General features: G+C 41.7%; 1 protein-coding gene across 7 annotated transcripts in view; it reads left to right on the top strand.

Moving 5' to 3' along the window:
* Positions 1-406: 406 nt before the first annotated feature.
* Positions 407-21,696, top strand: part of Clpx (caseinolytic mitochondrial matrix peptidase chaperone subunit X) — a 39,602-nt gene continuing 18,312 nt past the window's right edge. For 6 of the 7 annotated variants that reach the window (XR_015626463.1, XR_015626465.1, XR_015626464.1 and 3 more), the window contains exons 1-5: positions 407-678; positions 8,672-8,832; positions 10,642-10,759; positions 17,914-18,068; positions 20,188-20,347. Coding sequence is in view for 2 of the 7 variants with exons in the window: in XM_087561136.1 (XP_087417262.1) it covers positions 600-678; positions 8,672-8,832; positions 10,642-10,759; positions 17,914-18,068; positions 20,188-20,347 (673 nt within the window). In the remaining 5 variants the exon portion in view is untranslated. The remainder of the gene's footprint in view (positions 679-8,671; positions 8,833-10,641; positions 10,760-17,913; positions 18,069-20,187; positions 20,348-21,696) is intronic. The other variant, NM_001007803.2, reaches the window with a different exon arrangement.

Below are 21,696 nucleotides of genomic sequence, written 5' to 3' on the forward strand. Positions count from 1 at the left end.
ATATTATGTGGGATTATGGCCTTTACCACTGAACTACTTTCTCAGTCTTCGAATCACTTAAAAAAGATCCTCACGTGTTTCGCTGTTATATCCCCTGCTCCTAAGAAGCTTAGGGACAACTCCTGACACGACACGTGTCTCTTTCGGGCTAAAACTTTTTAACATCAGAATAAAGGCACTTCCTGAGAAATTGAGCGACCGCAAAACTTTGGGTTCACTGCTTGCCGTAGCGCGCTCATTGGTGCCCAGGTTACCGCCCCATTCTCTGAACTCACGTTAGTCTTCACGCATGCGCAGCGTATACCCACGCCCCCTCCCGGGTCTAGGACGCAAGCGCGCGCACGCTCCCCGGTCGGGGTGGGCGGGGAATGGGGGAGAGTAGGAGGGAGGGGAGGAGGGGAGGTGCCTACTCCGGTGAGTAGAAGGCGGTGGGACGCTGCGATCTCCCGGGCCTGACTGCCTAGTGGGAAAAACGCTGCGCCAGCATAGAAGCGGCGGAACGGAGTGGTGCCAGTCAGCGTAACACTCGAGCGGCACAATCGGGCCGCTGAGCCCTCTCGATCATCAGGGCGCGAAGCCCCGGCCTAGGCCCCGCGGAGATGTCCAGTTGCGGCGCTTGTACCTGCGGCGCTGCGGCTGCCCGGCTTCTCACCACCTCGCTCACCTCCGCGCAGAGAGGTAACGAAGTAGTCCCGAGCCGGTGCCGGCTCTGGGCTCTCGGGGAGTGAAGCGGTAGGGACCCCGGGGAGGAAGGCATGAAGGCTGTGAGGCGCTGCGAGCCTCTGGAGTACCTGGCTTTTGGATTTGAAGAAAACCCAGTGGGCTATCGCCCGCCTGTGCGGTCTCAGGCCTTCCGAGTTTGGTGCTGGAACGGGGCCATCTCGCCTCAACTTAGGGAGAAGGACCGAGTGCGGCACTCACTCGTTAAAGTGACCCCCGTGCAGCCCTACTTGAGGCCTGTCACTTTTGGGGAGTCACTACGTGCCCTGTTGTCCGACTAGTTGCCTGGACCGGCACGCAAGGGTGTCACTGTCATTGTGCGGTCGGCGACGATAGGACGTAAACACAGCTCGCTGGCCTTCCAGACATTTGGCAAACTTGGGGTCCCAAGAAAGCAGCGGGGAGGCGGCGCGGAAGGAGGGGGGAGACGACCGCTGGAATTCCTCTAATACTTAAACATAGCAACAGTCGTTCACCCGCTTCCACAGTTTGACAGCTGGGATCAGCCTCTAAGAGTGGCTTTTGTTTACTTTGCTTCTCTAGTCATCAGGACCTGTGACAGAGTGCACACCTGCCAAGAGATTCCGGGAATGGAACCCATTTTTCTCTCCCTCAAGTTTATGCATATCAGATTGTGAGGCTAGGTCTTGTTAGACTCTGAACTTATAAATGTCTTTTTATGACGACCTTTGGCTCTATAAGAGCTATTTTCTTAATTTTTTTTGACTAATTCTAAAATTATCATTGTTTACTAAATTTATAATTGGTAATTTATTATACACACAAAATGGAGTAACATAGGCGGGAGCACTTAGTATTGACACGTAAATGTAAGATTTAATCTTAAAACATTGCCACACCTCAACAAGCAGATGTTCCAGAGGCTTGATTTGTAAACACTCAAAAGAAACATAATCTTAATGTATTATTTGACATATATTCATTGAGGTCTTAAGCTATTATTGTTTGGTAGTAGGGATATTAAATTCACCCTGTTTAAATTTGGTAAAGTGGACAACAGCATTAAAAAGGGTGATATGTTTTAGACGGGAAGGGTTCTTGATAAGATTTAGACAAAGAATTCCTAGAGTCAGCCCGGAGGTTATAGCACATGACTTTAGGTCTAGCAGTCTTTAGGCAGGGCCAAGCCAGGAACTGTAGACCAACCGGTCTTGGCCTTGGATTCAGATCCACCTGCCCAGCTGATGAGCCTACACCACCACGCCCATCGGATGTATATATGCTTTAAATGGACTTGGCAGATGTCTTGGAAAGATAGCTCAGCAATAAAAGTGTTTGCTGTCCAGTCTCACAACCTGACTTCAACCCTAGGTAAAATAGGGTAGAAATAGGGCAGAAAGAATAGAGTCCTGTGAGTAGTGAAGAGCAGACAGACAAACTTTAAATATGCTTGACATGTATAGGGTCACTTTGCATTTTAAGTATGTACATTCAGAGGAACTTCATTTAACTTCAGGTGACAGCACTGACCCTGACTTTGGGTGGGAGAATTGTAGGGTTGAAGTAATTTCTTTAATTTCTGACTTCCTTCAATTCAATCTTTGTACAAAGGATGTCACTTCAGCCAGGCTGTCATGACAGGTCTTTACTCCCAGCACCTAAGGTACAGGCAGGTGGCTCTCTTCAGTTCCAGGACAACCAGGGCTACATAGACACCCTGTCTTCAAAACCAAACCAACCAAACAAGAAAGACAAAGGGTGTCATTCCATAAAAAGGTCTGAATGAAGAGGTCAGATGTTGGCATCCACAGTTTTTATGATTATATAGTACACCTACCTTAATTTTTAGTTCTATTTCTCCTCCCTCCCTCCCTGGTAGTCAAATACAACAGATTAAATAGGGCAGAGTGAATAGTTGAAGCATTTTTTTTTTTTTTTTCGGAGCTGGGGACTGGACTCAGGGCCTTGTGCTTGCTAGGCAAGCACTCTACCACTGAGCTAAATCTCCAACCCCAGTTGAAGCATTTTTATTTCAGCAATTTTGCTGGGTAGACCAGGCTGCCTTGAACTTGGACAGATTACTCCTTCTCTTGCCAGTGAAGAGCTGGAATCACAGTCCTTAGAGGCAGGCCTGCTTTCTCAGACGGCTCTCTGTACTGAGGATTGAGTCCAGGGCCTTGACTGGGCCAGGCTGCTGCTTTCCCCTTGAGCCTTTTTTTTTTTTTTCTTTTTTTAGGAGCTGGGGACCGAACCCAGGGCCTTGTGCTTGCTAGGCGAGCGCTCTACCACTGAGCTAAATCCTCAACCCCTCCCCTTGAGCCTTTAAAGGCTTCTCTGGTCTTCAAAGAATTTAAGATTTCTTTTTTTCTTGGATAAGCAGAATGGACTTAGTTAAATGTTTTTAAACTTAAAAAGTTTTAAATATTACAGTACTGCTGTTACTTGTTCTTATTAAACAGTACTTAATACTCATGGAACAATAGTGCATAAAATAAAAATCTAAGTTTAATGTAGTAAACTTGTTGCAGGTTTTCTTAAAATATTTTTTCAATTTGTGTTAGAAGGTAGAGGCCAAACTAGTAAGAGGATTTAGCTTTATTTCTCACCAGTTACTGTACACACTGAAAATACTCTCACTAAAGCAGGTCATTTTCATCTTTTTTTGAGACTATACTCTGCTATTATTTATTCTTTCATGCTAATTAGATCTTTTTTTTAAAGTTAGATTATCTGTAAAGTTTTGTAGACTCGTTAGTTCAAAATGAAGACTCCAGGGAGGACCTGGGACTCAAACCCAACATCAACTGCATAGAGAATTCACACTAGTCTGGGTTACACGAAGAACTCTCAGAAAACAAAAAGTTAGGTATGGTGTTGGCTCATCCTAATAACCTTCACACCTTGGAGGGTTGCCATGGTATTTAAGCTGGGCTTAAAGTGAAAGCTTGTCCTCCAAAAGGGAAAAACATCATATATATATATATATATATATATCAAGAATACTGTTTAAAGGCTGAATAAGTTGTGGCTGGAGATACTGCTCCAGAGAGAACTGGCTGCTCTTCCAGAGGACCTAAGTGCAATTCCCAGCATCCATATGGTAACTCACACCATCTTAAGTACACTTCTAGGGATCCTAACACCTTCTTCTGGCCTTCATAGGCAACACACACACACATACACACACACAGATAAAACACCCATACACAATTTATAAAATTAAAAAAAATAAAAGTCAGTTACATTATTGTTTGAAGACAAAGTTTCACTATGTAGCTGATGCTCTTTTGGGACTCACTGTGTATTTGAGCTGCTGTGGATCAGAGGTGTACACCAAAATGCCTGGCTCTTAGGTTTCTTATTTGTTTTTGCCATAGTGGGTCATTGAAACCAAGGGCCTTACACATGCTAGGCAAGTGTTTGACCCTTTAAGAATATTTTGTTTTGAGACAATGCTTCATCAAGTTCTCTTTGTAACCGTTGCAGGCTTGAACTTGCCATCCTCCTGCCTCAGCCATCAAAGCAGCTAGGACTCAGTTCTGTGTCACCAGGCCTAGCTTTCTCCTACTTCTTAGCAGCCTTAAAATAGATGTTCCTTATGTTATTATTTGAGAAGGCAGCTACTCTGAAACTGGACAGGCTTTATCTGTATGACAGATGTTCATAGATGGTTTAACTTTTAACTGGTATTTATCATTACTGCCAAACCGTGTTGCAAAATGTACAGAAATATGTCCCTAGCTTTCAGGGGTTTTTCACCTGAACTTTACAGGTCCTTCAGGGGTCAATAGGTAGGATTCGGGTTTCCTAAACTTTATTTCCACTAATCTTTAACTGGAAAATGGCATTTTCTTTAGTTATCCAGAGGTCACAAGTCATCAGTCTTACAAGTGCCTGTAACTTTGTCACCAGTCAGAGTCACGCACTTTCACATTATAGTTTGGTCTGCCTTGGATCTCAAAATCTTGCTTTTCCACCCACCGTTTTCTTTTCAGTAATTACATTTTATTTATTTGAGTGTGTGCAGGGGTGTGCATGTGCACATATATCATCATACTGTGTTTATGGAGGCCAGAGACAGTTGTGGGCTTAGTTTTTCACCGTGTGCTTCCCAGAGATTGAACCTCACGAGCCATCTCACCTGCCCCTGCTTTAGCCTCTCGGGCGCTACCATAGGCCTAAGCCACCAAGCCTATATTTTTTTGATTCTCTTCCTTAGCATAGTATAGTGGTTTCTTTGTTGTGTATTTTATAGTATAACATTCAAAAAATTCCGAAATCTATTCAGAAATTTACCAGAGTATGTAGGTTTCACAGTACAAAGAGTTAAACTCCAATAGTGTGTACACTGATTCTGTTTTCTGAGGTGGTTTTGTGGTTCACGAGTGGCCACTACTCAGTACAGTTGTTCTTGAAGTGCAGGCCCGAGGCAGGAGCCTTGGCTGCAGCGTCAACACCAGCATCAACCTGGAACCTTGTTAGAAAGTCATTCCTGGGTCTTGCCTTCAGCCTTCTGCAGAACCAGGGAAGAGTGCCTGAGAGTAATACTGATACACACGTGAATTTGAGGACCATCAGTTTAGTGGCTTGGCATCTTGTTCATTGTCATAAATTGGTGTTAAAACAGAACTATAATGTCATGACAAAAGTTTCAGTAAAGAAATCCTCACCCTCAGAAATTTAAATGACACATAAATTATTTTTTTTCAGGTAATGTTTTTTGTTTTTCAAGACAGGGTTTCTTAATATAACCAGCCCTGGCTATCTGGACCCACTTGTAGACCAGGCTGGCATCAAACTCATAGAGATCCACCTGCCTCTGCTATCCAAGTGCTGGGGCGAAAGGCCTGCACCACCCTCCTGGCTCAGGTAGTGTTTTATCTAGTGTCTATATGGTTGCCTTGGTTTTTGTATTTAGAAACACCATGTACTTAAACATGCAAGTCTATCGTATCTTCTGACAGCCCTTTGGTAAACTGCTAGAAAGCCACCTTAAGGATTCATTACAGCCTCTTGGTTTATGTAAGGTTTTTAGCCCCATAGTAATGAAAGGCATAGAATTTTTAGTCAAAGGCCATTCACCTCTTTGTTCAGTCTTAGTTTGTTCCCTGAAACTCAGCTAAAGGCAGACGGAGGACTGCACAAAGTTGTCCTCTGACCTCCACATCCACACCATGGTGTAGGCACGTGCACATCATACACAGATATACAGTAATAATAAGTTAAGAAAAAAAGGGAAAAAAGCAGTCAGGTATGGTGGTGCATACCTTTAGTCCCAGGAATCAGGAGGCAAGGGGATCTCTGAGAGCCAAGTCAAGGTCAGCCTGGTTAACATACTGAGTTCCAGGTAAGTTAGAGCTACATAAGAAGACTGATCTTAGGAAAGAAAGCAAGGTAAAAGACAGCCCAAGAGCAGCTTAGCGTCCACCTAGAGACAGACAGATATACTCTAAGCCGGTGCAGGCTTTAATCCCAGCACGCAGGAGGCTGAAGTAGGTGGATCTCTGAGTTGGAGGCTAACCTGGTTTACAGAGCCAGTTCCAGGACAGCAAGGGCTACACAGAGAAACCTTGTCTTGAAAAAACAAAAACAATATTTTAAAAATAGTTCCTTTTTCTATAAGATGTATTTCAGTAAATATGCTTATTTATAATGGTTTTCTTTGTTTTTAAATCAGAAATGTTAGTCCAGGCTGGCTTTAAACTCAGTATGTAGCAGAGGATAAACTTGATCTTTCTGCCTCTATCTCCCAAGTGTGGAGAATGCCAGCACATGCTATCATTTTAGTTTTTGTTGGTTTTTTAAAAAAGATTTATGTTTATTTACTTTGGTTCTTTTTTTCGGAGCTGGGGACCGAACCCAGGGCCTTGCGCTTCCTAGGTAAGCGCTCTACCACTGAGCTAAATCCCCAGCCCCTAATTATTTACTTTTTTGTTTTTTATTTTTATTTTTATTTTGTTTGCATGCATGTCTGCATCATATGTATTCAGTATCCTTGATCACCAGAAGTTTCAGATCCCCTGTAATTGAAGTTACAAATGATCTTAGCTTTGAACTGGAAGTCCTCTGAAAATCAGTTAATGCTCTTAAGTCCCGAGGCATCTTTCCTCTCTTTCTTTTTAAAGTTCTCTTTCTCTGTCTCTGTCTCTCTCTCCCCTTCTCCCTCCCTCTCCCCTTCTCCCTCCCTCTCCCCTTCTCCCTCCCTCTCCCCTTCTCCCTCCCTCCCCCCTTCTCCTCCCCTCCCCCCTCCCTCCCTCCTTCTCTCTCCCTCCTTTCTTCCCTCCCTGTTTGTGTGTATGTATGTGTGTATGTGTCTGACTGTATACCTCATATATTGAGGTGCCCTCAAAGGCCAGAAAGAGGGTGTTAGATCTCCTGGAGTTATAGACAATTTTGAACTGTACTTTGGATCTTCTGGAAGAGGAACAAGTGCTCTTAACCACTGAGCCATTGCTCTCTAACCCTAGCCTTGTTTCTAGTTTTTTTGAATAGTCTTAATATAGCCAGGCTGACTTCAAGCACAGTGTGTGTCTGAGTGTGACCTTGGCCTGGTCCTCTTGCATCACCCAAGTCCTAGGATTACAAGCCGGCACCATGATTTTCGTCTTGTTTTATTTTTTTTCTCATTGTATAGCCCAGGCTAATTTCCAGCCAGGAGTTCTCCTGCTTTAATTTCTGCTACAGACATGTGCCACTTTGCCCTTGCCTGGTTTGGGGTGCTCGTGTGTGTGTGTGTGTGTGTGTGTGTGTGTGTGTGTGTGTGTGTGTGTTTCTTTGAGATGAGGTGTTAAAAGTAGCCCAAGTTGGCCTTGAACTAAGTGTCAGACTGGGATTAAAAGTGTGCAGCATTTAAAAATGTATACTCAGGTAATATTAAGTGTATACTAAATATTTTAATTATAATTTATACGTATCTTGGATGTGTACTTAGGGGTTTATATGCCATGGCCTGTGGAGGCCAGAGGACATCTTTGTAGAGTCAGCTCATTATTTATTTTTTGTTTTGAGATAGGTTACTTGCTTTGTAGCATATTGGCCTTGAACTTAACAGAAATCCACCTGCCTCTGCCTCTGCCTCTGCCTCTGCCTCCCTAGAGTCAATTTTCTTCTTTCATCATCTTGATGGAGGTTTTGGGAGCCAGCCTGAAACCTCCATTATTCAGGCTTGCACATCAAGTACCTTTCCCTGCTGAGCCATCTGGCCAGCTGTATGTCTTACAGTGTTAGTGTTGTTAAACCATCACCACCATCCATGTCTCTTTTGTAAATCTAAACCGCTGCCCAACCAAAACCGTCCATTCCTCCACCCTTAACAACCACCATTCTGATCACTGTGTCAGGTTCTCTACTGAGAAAGAACCCAACAACCATGTAAGTGGAGAAGTGTGCAATTTTTGAAAGAAGTGATACAACCTTCAGGTAACCAGAGAGACAAAAGTTGCCACAATACGCTTATCTTCAAGGTACAAATAGTACACAAAAAATTACAAATATAGCATGTGAAAGACCTTTTTAAAAAACTTGCAGGTACAGTATGTGTTTAAACTTGTGTCATTTTAAAAGAGCCACAGGTTATTATGACCTATGTGATCTTACTTTTAAAGACTTGATCTGCAAACAGTGTACTTGGATGGGATCATCCATCTGAGGCCATGCTTGTTTCTGGAAGCACTTTGCCCTTGGTGTGTGGCCTTTCTGGGAAAGCCAGCGAGTTTCAACCTTTCTGTGTTTAACTTGTATTCACTAGGACTTTGTTCATTTTAAGATTTTATTTTATGTGGGTAAACGTACTTAATTGAATGTATGTGTGCCATGTATATGTCTGGTACTTGATGAGGCCAGAAGAAGTCATTGGAACTCTTGGAATTGCTAGGACTCAAATACAGGTTCTCTGGAAGAGCAGCCAGTGCTCTTCACTGAGCCTCCTGGGAATTTATCGAGACATAACAGTATTCTGTATGAAAACTAATAGACTTCCTTCTCCCTCCAGGTATTTCTTGTGGGCGCATTCATGTGCCAGTTTTAGGAAGACTGGGGACCTTGGACACTCAGATTCTGCGCAGAGCTCCTCTTAGAACCTTTTCAGAAACACCAGCATACTTTGCCTCAAAAGATGGGACAAACAAGGATGGCTCCGGAGATGGAAATAAGGTTATTTCTGTCTTATTGGCATCTGTACATTCCTGTCTGTAAAGAGCTAAATAGAATAATAGTTATGTACTCTGTTTAAATGTGTTCTGTAGGAAATATGAATTACATAAAATGATCTGAAGAGTCTGAGTTCTTCTTATTTGGAATCTGTTGGTTAGTTTTGGTTGTTTGAAGCAGTTTCCTTGTGACTTAGCCTGTCCTGCAACTTGCTGTATAACCCAGGCAGCCCTGGAATGGGATCCTCTCACTTTAGGCTCCTGAGTGCCCACCCTGTCCAGCTTATTCACTGCTTGGCTTGTATGATACAATACTTGTATACTCATTGTACTTAGTAAGCAGAGAGTAAAGTCCTGATATCCTAAGCATAAACTGTCATTAAATAATGACATGATAAGTCGGATTGAGTGAGGAATATCCATTTTCATACACAAATCTAACCGCTCAAGTGTTTAAGAAATGACTGCTGGGTGGTGGTGGTGCACACCTTTAATCACAGCACTTGGGAAGTAGAGGCATGTGGATCTTTTAAAGTTTGAGGCCAGCTTAGAACTACAGAGTTCCAGGATAGCTAGGACAGAGAAACCCTGTCTCAGAAAACCAAAAAAAAAAAAAAAAAAAAGAAGAAAGAAGGGGTTGGGGAGGCTACTTTCCCACAGGCTTGAATGTCAATTCCCAGCACCCACATGGCAGCTCAGGCCTGTCTGTACCTCCAGTCCCAGGGATCTGATGTCCTCTTGGGCCTGCACAGGCACTGCACATACGTGGTGTGCAGACGTGCAAGCAGGTAAAAAAGCCAGTGCACATAAAATTTTAAAGATTTAAGCTGACTGGTGCTGTGTACATCTTCAATCCCAGCTCTTGGGAGGAAGAGGTAGGTGGTTCTCTGTGAGTTTGAAGCCAGCCTGGTTTATAGACTGAGTTTAAATATTTGTTAAGTCTTCTGATCCAATTTATTGAGCACTGAGATTATAGGTATGAACCACCAGCCTGGATTATTCCTATAAATAGCTTTTTTACATTCATTTAGAATGGGAATTACTAGCTGGGCAGTGGTGGTACACACCTTTAGTCCCAGCACATGGGGAGCAGGGGTAGGCGGATCTCTGATTTTGAGACCACCTTGCTCTACAAAGTGTGTTCTAGGACAGCTAGGGCTACACAGCAAAACCCTGTCTCCAAGAACCAAAGAAATATGTGTCTCTGTGTGTGTATATATATTTTTAAAAAATATGTATTTTTTAAAAAATGTCTTTAGATAAATACATAGTAGCTAGGACTGATTTGATTTTTTTTTTTTTTTTTTTTTGGTTCTTTTTTTCGGAGCTGGGGACCGAACCCAGGGCCTTGCGCTTCCTAGGTAAGCGCTCTACCACTGAGCTAAATCCCCAGCCCCCTGATTTGATTTTTTATGGTAGACCTTTTGACACCAGAACAATAAATACAAACCATACTAATATTTCCAGCATGGAAATCGTAAAAATTTTTTAAAGATTTATGTATGTATGTATGTATGTATGTATGTATGTATGTATGTGTATGTATGTATGTGTATGTATGCATGTGAGTACACTGTCACTGTCTTCACACACACCAGAAGAGGGCATCAGATTCCATTATAGAAGTTGTGAGCCACCATGTGGTTGCTGGGAATTGAACTCAGTGCTCTTAAGCACTGAGCAATCTTTCCAGCCCACAATTGTAAAACTGTAAGATTAATATGAATTGTTGTTTACAGCTAAGCTTCATGTAAATGATATCTGAAACAAATGGTTTACTACCCTTTTCTCTTTCATGAACATTGAACATTAGAAATCAGTGACTGAAGGAAGCAGCAAAAAATCAGGCTCTGGGAATTCCGGGAAAGGTGGAAACCAGCTTCGCTGTCCTAAATGTGGCGACTTGTGCACACACGTAGAGACCTTTGTGTGTAAGTATTTTGAGTTTTCTTTCCCCTTTTGATACAGGCCATTGGATGTATAGAAATTATATAAACCAGAATGAGTTTTGCCCTGATCTTGAGATCCTCTAAATGTTCTAAAAACACTAAAAGATTTCTAGGACTGGTAGCACTTTGCATTCTAAGAGGAAAAGAGAAAATATTTGTTTAATTTGCTTTAATATATTCATTTCAGATTTGGATTTTGTGAGTTTTTGTGAGTCTAGTCATTCATTGGTTTTAGGAAATCTAAACTTACACTTTACTATACTATACTATATTTTTACATTCTTCAAACACTTTCATCTTGAGCAGACACCATGACCAAGGCAAGTCTTAAAAAGGACAACATTTAATTGGGGCTGGCTTACAGGTTCAGAGGTTCAGTCCATTAGCATCAAGGTGGTAGCATGGCAGCATCTAGACAGGCATGGTACAGGCAGAGTTGAGAGTTCTACATCTTCATCTGAAGGCTGCTAGTGGAAGACTGGCTTCCAGGCAGCTAGGATGAGGGTCATAAGGCCAAGCCCACAGTGACACACCTACTCTAACAAGGCCGTACCACCTAATAATGCCACTCCTTGGGCCAAGCATATACAAACCATCGTAACTTTATTAAGTAGCTCATATGCCAGGATGATCAGTCATTCATGTATTAAGCTAATTTCTTCTGGGTACTGATATGCCAGAAGAGAGAAATCTCAATTTTGGGAAGTGTTTGATGATTATTAATGGTTCAGGCTACTCTGAACAGTAAGAACAAAGTGTATTACATCAAATGACTCATGCCTACGTGCCTTAGAGCTAATTATAATCAGGGGAAGATTGCACTGTACCACATGCCAGCCTTCCTGTGTCCCTGTCAGAAGGTTTCTTTTTTTGTTTTCCCCTCCCATCCCCTTCCTTTATTCCTCTTTCTTTTTTCGTTTCTTTTTTTTTTTTTTTTTTTTTTTTTTTTTGGTTCTTTTTTTCGGAGCTGGGGACCGAACCCAGGGCCTTGCACTTCCTAGGCAAGCGCTCTACCACTGAGCTAAATCCCCAACCCCTCTTTCTTTTTTCTTTTCTTTTCTCCCCGCCCCCCTTTTCTTCCTTTCTTTCCCCAAGCTTTGGGACAGTCTTGCTGTATAGCCAGCTAGCTTTGAACTCCATGATCTCATCCTCCTAAGTACAGGGATGGCAGTCATGCCTCAATACTTCAGTTACATTTTCATATTTACCATTTTTATAGTTTTGGGAAGCTTTTTTTGAGACAGAGTCTCTGCCTAGCTCCTGTTGTCCTGGAACTTACTATGTAGATCAGACTGGCCTCAAACACACAGATGTGCCTGCCTTTGCCTCTTGAGTACTGAGATTAAAGGCATGTATTGCATCACCTGCCCTGCTAATAAAATAATTTTAAAGTAGCTCTATTGGACAGTTTGACTCTAAGATGTGTTCTTCAGGGATTTAACTGGTAAAAGAAAAAATCAATTAGAATAAATCATAATTTGGATTGCCGTATAAGCTGAAAGTGGTGGACGTGAGCAATGATATTTTCTAGACAAATCCAACATGATGAAGTAAAAATCGTAGAGTCTGGGGATTTCTGTCACGTAGTCTGGAAGAGCACTGCCATTATGACTAATTATGTCATTTTAATTTGTGTTTTGCCAATGACCTGTATATAATGTCTAGTGTCATTTGGGCATTTGTGAGTGTTCTGTGGCTAGATGACTATTTGAAGACTTTGTTCATTTCTGATGAGGTATCCAATGTTGAAGAACTCCATTATGTATTCTAGGTACTAGACCCAGGTTCAGGTGCTTGTTTCACAGGTCTTTTAAACATAGCATAGCACAAGTCAGCAACATTTGCTGGAAAAGGCCAACCATAAATACTTCAGGGTTTGTGGACCATGTAGCCTCTGTTGCAGCTGTTGTACTCTGCATTGTGTCAGGTACTCTCCTTGTTTCTGTGACACTGCACTGACAGAACAACTTAAAAAAAGGAAGTATTTATTTTGGCTCATAGTTTCAGAGCATTACTTGGCCTTGTGTACTTGTACAAGAATACTGTGCCAATGGGAATGTGCAATGGAAAAAAGAACTGTTCCTTTCATGCCCCAGAAACAGAAAAGGAGGAGTGCCAGCAGTCTGTTGACATCCTTCCTTTCCCTCTTCCGTGTGTGTGTGTGTGTGTGTGTGTGTGTGTGTGTGTGTGTGTGTGTGTGTGTGTGTACGCATACAAAATCTCAAGGACGATGTGAAGGAGGTGGTTCTCTCCACTTTATGTGGCTTCAGGGATCAAACTCGGGTCATCAATCTTGGCAGCATGCACTTTTACCCTCTGAATCACCTCCCTGGCCCACTTTTCCCCCCATTTGCTTTGCCTAGGTCTTCAGTCTGTGGGATGTGTGGCCTGCTTTTAAGAGTTAAGAATTATGCCTTATAAATTCATGTCACCTCCATAGTATTTGAATAAGTAAAATTGAGTCATTGAATTTGAGTATATAGCAAACTTGCTTCACCATACACTTGTATTGCAAATCCAGTATTCAAGTTAAATGTAAGCAGCCCTTCAACTTGTTCAGATGAGACATAGTGGTGTTTAATCTCTTTCCCTTTGACCTAATTTCCATAGAGAAATATTTTGGTCTTCTGTTTTCAAGCCAGATTTTCCTGTCACACAGCCTGAACTAGATGAGAGGCATTTCTGCCCTTTAATCCTTGCCCTGTTTGCCATCAATAACAGCTGTGAACTTGTACCTCGTTATACAATAATGACGCTCACTGCTTTTCCTTCAGTGGGAAATGGCGGTTATATATTTGAACTTGTGTTAATGTTTGGATTTGATGGCTTGAATGTTTTGTAAGTGATTAGTAAATGCACAGCATATGTAAGTCAGTCCTTGTAGATTACAGCTTGCTGCTGGAACATCCGGAATATGTGTGTGTGTGTGTGTGTGTGTGTGTGTGTGTGTGTGTGTGTGTGTTTTCATGTGTGTTCATGCACATGTATATGCTTTATTGTTTTAATAGATTATCTTTTTAAAATTTTTTGAAGGTTCATTTTATATTTTGAAAATAATTTTTAAAAATTATTTTGTGTATGGATATTTTTGCCTCCATGTTTGTGTGCAGTCCCCACAGAAGCCTGAAGTGGGGGTCTTGAGTTCCCCCAGAACTCAGGAGCTACAGACATTTGTGAGCTACCATGTGGGTACTGGGAAATGGAACCTGGGTCCCCTAGAAGAGCAGGCAGTGCTGTTGATCATTGATTCATCTCTTTAGCCCCTTAAAATTTATTTTAATAATATGTAAGTGTGTATGTATCTCCATGTGGGTATTTGCCATGTCACATACATGGCATGGGTTGTGACATGGGTTGTGTGAGCAACATCAGTTCCAGTCTAAGACTAATATGTTCTCCTGTTCACTGACACATCTCTCCAGCTCCTAGAGGAACTTTTTTCTTTTTCTTTTTCTTTTCATGGAGAGGTTTAATGAGAGAAGGGGAGAGGAGAGAAAAGAAGGCTGGCCATGGGCACGTCGGGGGAAGTGAGGAATGGGAAGAGAAGGGACAGGGGAAGAGCAAGGAAAAGAAAAGAACAAAGAGAGAGCAAGAGAGCATAACTTTTTTCTTGGGTTTTTGTTTTTTTGGTTTTTTTTGTTTGTTTGTTTTGCTTTTTTTTTTTTTTTTTTTTTTTTTTTTTTTTGGAGCTGAGGACTGAACCCAGGGCCTTGCGCTTGCTAGCCAAGTGCTCTACCACTGAGCTAAATCCCCAACCCCAACTTTTTTCTTAATTAAAGCTATTTCTATAAAATTTGTTCCCCTTTTCTGGCTCCTCTCAGATTCTTATCTTTCTACCCACAAACGTTTTAAAACGTTCTTTGGAGAAAAAAAAAAATCAAGACACCTGTATCTCCCACTCCTAAAACCCCACAAAAACAAACAAACTAATAAGAAAAAAAATGCCAAAGCGAACAGAACAAAACAAAGAAAAGGCCATAAATATACTGTGGAGTTTGTTTTGTGATGGCCTTCAGAGGCAAGAGAAAACTGGTTTTCTTTTTCCCAGCAGGTATCAATTACTGGTAGCTCTTGGTTGGGGCAGGGCCATGTGCCTACTTCCTCTTACCCTTCTGATTAAATCTGCACAGGCCCTAGGCCTGCTACCACATGGCCTCTGAGTCACCTGAGCTTCAGTTCTCCTGTGGCTGGAAGACACTGTTTCCCTAGAGTTATCCAGGTTCCATTTCCCAGCGCCCACATGGTGGCTCACAAATGTCTGTAACTTTGAGGTCTAGGGGATCCAACGCCCTCTGCGGGCTTCTGTGAGGACTGTACACATGTAGTGTACAGATAAACATGCATGTACGTGGAACAATAATAAAGCAAGCATGTGCATCTGCCTCCCAAGTGCTGGGATTAACCTAACCAGTTAGTCCTTTGAAATGTTGACCGATCTCTTTGGCCTGTACTGTACAGGTATCTAAAGTTGTAGTGAATTCATAAGTACAGGGGTAGCTATGTCCCGTTCTAAAGACAGTCCTTTACAACACTTTCCTGTCATCTAGCTCCTAACATTCTTTCTGCCCCTTCTTATTCGATCCTTGTTTTGGGGCGGGAGGGGATTAGTGCTGAACACCCACTAGTCATTTGTTCTTAGCACTTTGACCGGTAACTGCTGATCATTGCAAAGAAGCGCTTCCCTGTGAAGGTTGAGGACATCAGTAACTATCTACAAACATAGACACTTAGAAAGCAGTTGGCCAACACATCCATTTAACAAGACAAAGTAGGTTCTACCTCACCTGCCTCAAGGCCTTGACCTCTGCAGTCATGGGGTTTGACCTGGTTTAGAGTTCCAGGCATGAGTTTCTAACTGTGGAGCAGGCTTAATCAGATCCAGAAGAGGTTGGTTATTACTATAACCTTTGAACCACTGTTGCACCAGTGGCTCCATGTTACCTGGCAGCAGATCAGGATTGTAGTGTTCAGAGTTTGGTCAGGCTGATAAGTAACCCAGTGGCCTACATAGTGCCTTCTGGGACTGTGAGAGCTAGCCAATAGGGAGGAAGACTTCGTGTCAGTTCCAGCTTGATTTCTCTATGTCTGCAACCAAGGGTGTTGTATTTTTTTTTTTTTTTTTTTTTTTTTTTGAGCTGGGGACTGAACCCAGGGCTTTGCGCTTCCTAGGTAAGCGCTCTACCACTGAGCTAAATCCCCAGCCCCGGGTGTTGTATTTTTAAACATTATGGTTTACACTCTTGTTTTCATGGTCATCCAAGAACAATGGCAATGGCATGTGTTATTTTGGGGTTTCTGGCCTCCCCCTGACCAACTCATAGTAGGAGATAACCCTCTACCTGGCATTGAGATACCCGTGTTCAAACTTTTTAAAAAATTATACTTAAGACTAAGATTTTAAAAAATTGTATATGTGTAAAAAAAGGGGGTAGGGGTGGGGAGATGGCTCAGTGGTTAAGAACACCAACTGCTCTTCCAGAGGTCCTGAGTTCAATTCCCAGCATCCACATGGTGGCTCAAAATCATCTGTAATGAGATCTGAAGCCTTCTTCTGGTGTGTCTGAAGATAGCTACAGTGTACTTATATATAATAAATAAATCTATAAAAAAGTCATATATGTGTGTGTATGCATGGGCTTATGTGTAACACTTGTATACATAAGTCCAGTAAAGTAAAAGAGAGTCTTAGGTCCCCTGGAAATTTGGTTCTAAACTGCTGTGAGCTGCCATGTAGGTGCTGCAACTGGAACATAGGTCGTTTGCAAGAGCAGTAAGCATTCTTAACCACCAAGCCACCTCTATAGCCTCTAAATCACATTTTTAAAATTAACTTACCAAGTAGAGGGTTTTTCATACATCTTTAGTTTGGGTTAACTTACCTCTCCTTTCTCTCATCATGTATTCTAAATTGGCTTGTGTTTAAAAACAGAAGCAGTAGGACTGGAGAGACAGCTCAGTGGTTAAGTAAACTTGCTATTGGGGCTGGGGATTTAGCTCAGTGGTAGAGTGCTTACCTAGGAAGCGCAAGGCCCTGGGTTCGGTCCCCAGCTCCGAAAAAAAGAACCAAAAAAAAAAAAAAAAAAAAAGAAAGCTTGCTATTCTTCCTGAGGATCCACACACAGATTCCAGCATCTATGTCGGGTGGCTTACAGCCAACCACCTGTAACTAGCTCTGGAGATCTGACCTTATCTTCTGCCCCACCCCCACAGCATGCCTCTACATGTGGCTGATGGGAAGCAGAGGCCCCAGATGTCTGAGTTCAAGACCAGCCTGTTCTACAGAGCAGTTCCACAACAGCCAGGGCTACACAGAGAAAACCTGTCAGGGGTTGGGAGGGAATGTATCTCTTACATATTTAGCAATTAAAATCACTCTAAATACTGAAAGTTTTCATTAAAAACAAAACAAAACAAAATCTACTCACAGTCTTGTCAGAGTTCATTCAAGTATTTCAGTAAAGTGATGATGGGCCTCTTCTCAAAGTGGCTCTAACGTCATCTCTAGTAAACGGGAAGCTGGGCCATAGCCAGGTCTCAGTGAGAAAGAATCCAGTGGCAACTAATAAAATGTTCTAATTGTTTTTTTTTTTTTTTTTTTCTTTTTTCGGAGCTGGGGACCGAACCCAGGGCCTTGTGCTCGCTAGGCAAGCGCTCTACCGCTGAGCTAAATCCCCAACCCCACTAATTGTTTTTAATATATTTATTTATATGTGTGCATGTGAGGAGATCAGAGGGTAATTTATTGGGAGTCTGTTCTCTCCTACCATGTGGATTCCAGGGATTGAACTGGGCTTAGACACACATACCTTACCCTATTGGCTGTCTCCCTGGCCTGGTTTTTCTGTGTTTTTTTTTTCCACTTGTTTTTGGTTTTTGGTACAAGGTCTTACTTTCTGACCTATGCTGGCCTGTGACTGTGCTCCTTATGACCTTGAGTGTTTTGTCCTTCTGCCTCAGCCTCACAAGGGCCCAGATTATAGCCATGTACTGCCACATCCAGTGGACAAAAAGTCAACTAGCTGAGGCACTGAGGCACTGAGGCACATCCCTCTGGGTAGGTCTGCCTACAGTGAGTTTTTAAGATGAATACTATTGAAATTATTTGTGAAGTTTTCCTCTCTTGACCTTTTTTTCAGCTTCCACGCGTTTTGTTAAGTGTGAAAAATGTCATCATTTTTTCGTTGTGCTGTCGGAAGCGGACTCAAAGAAAAGCATAATTAAAGAACCAGAGTCAGCCGCAGAGGCCGTGAAGTTGGCATTCCAGCAGAAACCACCTCCACCCCCAAAAAAGGTAGACGCCTTTTCTCCTGAAGACATTCCATTGCTTCACCCTTCTGGTTTGTACTAAACCGTGTGTCTAGACAAGCTCATCAGGTGTTTACCTTTTTTTTTTTTCTTTTTTCTTTTTCTTTTTTCTTTTTTTCGGAGCTGGAGACCGAACCCAGGGCCTTGCGCTTGCTAGGCAAGGTGTTTACCTTTTTTGTTGTTTTGGTTTTGTTATATTTTCCTGAGGCCCATGTCCCAAGTAGCCTGGATTAACCTTGAACTCCCCACATAGTTCAAGATGAACTTCTGATCCTCCAGCCTTCACCCTTAAAGTGCTGGTATTATGAGCATAAGCTACTGTGCCTAGCTATATAAGTTTTTAATTTTTAATTTAACTTAGTTTGTGTGTTTGTAAATGTGCACCTATATGTGCTCTTCGTATGTGTGTGGAGATCAGAAGAGAACTTCTAGGTCTGCTCTATGTGTGCCACCATGGCTTTTATGGTATGAACTCTGTGCATATGTTTCTGACACTGGGATTTGGTCCTGTGAAGGAATGAGAGTGTGCACTGGTTGCTCTGACTATGTAGTGTGTATTTTTTTTTTCCAATTGATAAGATATAATTGCCCACCTAAACATACAAAGCCCTGTACACATCCATCCCTTAAGAATATTCATAACAACCTGTAAAGGTACAGCGTGGACTCTTAACATCAGTTTCCATGTTGTCTCCACCACTTCTCTGTAGTGTGTATTTTTGAGAACCTAGAAGCCCATATTTGTTGGTCTTGCATCCTTTGTCCTGGCATGTACTGGTGGTCTGCACACTTGTCCTCCTCACTGTTTGTCTCCATGAATGCTGTGGCAAACTTAGTAATGCTGAGATGAACATGTGAGCAATGGGTAAGATTTGAAAATTTTATAATTTAAGGCTAAAGAAATGGTCATGAAAAATAATAGTAAGCTTTATATCTTTGTTAATTTGTATAGATTTGGGTCAAAGTCCTAGAAAATGCATAAGTGATTTAACATCTCAGGAATTGATCGATATTAATAGCTTCTGAGTGTGTGTGCATCTGTGTACATGGTTATTATAGAGACAAGGTGTTACTATGTCACTCAGGCTGGCATCCAACTTGAGATCCTCTTGCCTCTGTCTACCACATAATAGAATACAAACTTGTGGCACCACGTCCAGTTCCTTCTTTATTAAAAACTCGAGAAATTGATGCTGGTTCCAAACAGTTTACCAACTTTAATTTTTATTAACAAAGTGAGTTGAGGGTGTGGTTCAATGGCAGAACACAAAAGGTAGCATCCATGCCCTGGGTTTGATCCCAAGCACTGCCCTCCCCTACAGAAAAGAAGGAACGAGATTGTAAGTGCTGTTCAGGTAAATGAATAACTTTTTTTTTTTTTCTTTTTTTTTCGGAGCTGGGGACCGAACCCAGGGCCTTGCGCTTGCTAGGCAAGCGTACTACCACTGAGCTAAATCCCCAACCCAATGAATAACTTTTTAAAAAGATTTCTTTCTTTCTCTTTTATGTGTAAGTGTGCATGTGTCTGTACCTGTGTATGTTTGGGGGGTGGGTGCCTGCTCAGGCCAGAAGAGGGTATCAAATTCCCTGGAGGTGGAATTACAAGCAGTGCTGAGCTGCCTCTGTGGGTGCTGGGAACTCAACTCTAATCCTGTGCAGGAGTGCGAGCGCTCTTAGCCCCTGGGCCATCTCTCCAGCCGTAGACACTTCATTTATTTTTTTTTTTCCTTTTTTTTTTTTTTTTTTTCAGAGCTGGGGACCGAACCCAGGGCCTTGCGCTCGCTAGGCAAGCGCTCTACCACTGAGCTAAATCCCCAACCCCAAAATTAGGGCACCCATTAACCATTTCTGATCTTTTTTTTTTCTTTTTCTTTTTTTTTTTCTTTTTTTCTGTTTTTCCCGGAGCTAGGGACCGAACCCAGGGCCTTGCGCTCGGTAGGCAACCGCTCTACCGCTAAGCTAAATCCCCAACCCGACACTTCATTTTTAATGAGAACTTTTTCAGATTTGAAACTCTAAGAAAATGTGTTTTGGCTTGTAGTTTCGAAATGTGTTTGTTCTTGTGATGGCTCGTAGTGAATCGTTTATACCTAATCATTTTTCAGATCTATAACTACCTCGACAAGTATGTGGTTGGCCAGTCGTTTGCTAAGAAAGTGCTTTCAGTTGCCGTGTATAATCATTATAAGAGAATATATAATAATATTCCAGCTAATCTGAGACAGCAAGCAGAGGTTGAGAAGCAGACATCATTAACACCTAGAGGTCAGTGTTTTTGGTAATTGACCACAATGTAGATTACTATGCCTAATCTTTATTTGTAGCTCTTTTGGACATAATCTTACCATGTACAACATTTTAAATTACCTCACAGTGGACTATGAAATAAATCATTTTGGAGCCTTACCAGTGGCTTTATTTTTTTTATTAAGTAGGCAAGAATAAAAAATGCCAAAGTACATTAACTTTACTTAAGGTAAGTACTGTTTCTTAAAACTTGGAGTCACAGAATAAAGTGTGTTTGTTGAGGATCTCTTTAGGAAATGTGTGAGGAGCTCAGCTGTGGGGCCTCTGCTTGGCCCTCCCAGGCCTTTGCCTTTGCTAACAAGCACCACACAAACCAACAGAGACTTGCAGGCCGCTGCAATAGAGGTTGAGTGTCTTTGAATTCTTGAGATCACTGTGGACAGATCATTGCAGTGCTCAGACAACTCCAGCTTTTGTCTTTTGGGTTCAGGATACAGAATTTTATTTGCCTAAGTCAGAGATGATTACTTAACAGCCCTGTTAGCATTCTTTTTTTGGGAGTGGGGGCAGCTACAGAATGAGGTTAAGGGCAAATTTGTAAGTAATTTTCAGTATATTTCCTATTAATCTGAGATTGTAGTATATCATTGTACTATGTAATGTCAGCTCACTGTGGACAATAAATTATAGTAATAGAATTGACTTTTTAAATATACACTGCAATGCAAATAAAATGTAAATATTTAGATTTTCATTTTGTTGTCCAAGGAGCACTGATTTCTGATCCAGGTGTAAAATCAGCATTTTAGGTTCTTTTAGTCATTTTCATACAATTTGAGAATTATATTCTTTTAAGTAGCTACTAAATACATAACCGATTTAGTGAAGACACTGTTCACTTGTTGAGCTTTTTGTAAGATACTTATGTGGTAATATAGTTGACCTTCTTTTTAGAAAGTGGAAGTCATACTTCATGTGGACTTAGGACCTTCATTTTATAAGGTCCAAAGAGTGCACTTTCGTTGTACAGCAACTATTTTCTAGTTCTTTTCAGTCATTTATATCTAAATTGTAGGAGATGATAGAAGAGCAAAAGGTTTCAGATTTATAGTGTGAAGAACTTCAACTCATGATGCATAAATTATTATCCTTAGAATAGACAGTAGTTTTACTAGATAGTAATTTTAAAGTCTACGTATGTGACTATTAGTACCTGGACAACTGTCATTAAGCTTACTTTCAGTTGTTTTAACATAGAAAGGATGTTGCATAGAAATTATTTCATAACATGCAAAGTGGAAAGCTGAATACACCCTTTAAATGAATGGAAGAAGGCAGGAAGTAAGCATTCATTCTTGGCTGCTCCA

The sequence above is a fragment of the Rattus norvegicus genome, chromosome 8 (genome assembly GCF_021556685.1).
Source record: "Rattus norvegicus strain SHRSP/BbbUtx chromosome 8, alternate assembly SHRSP_T2T, whole genome shotgun sequence".
NCBI lineage: Eukaryota > Metazoa > Chordata > Mammalia > Rodentia > Muridae > Rattus > Rattus norvegicus.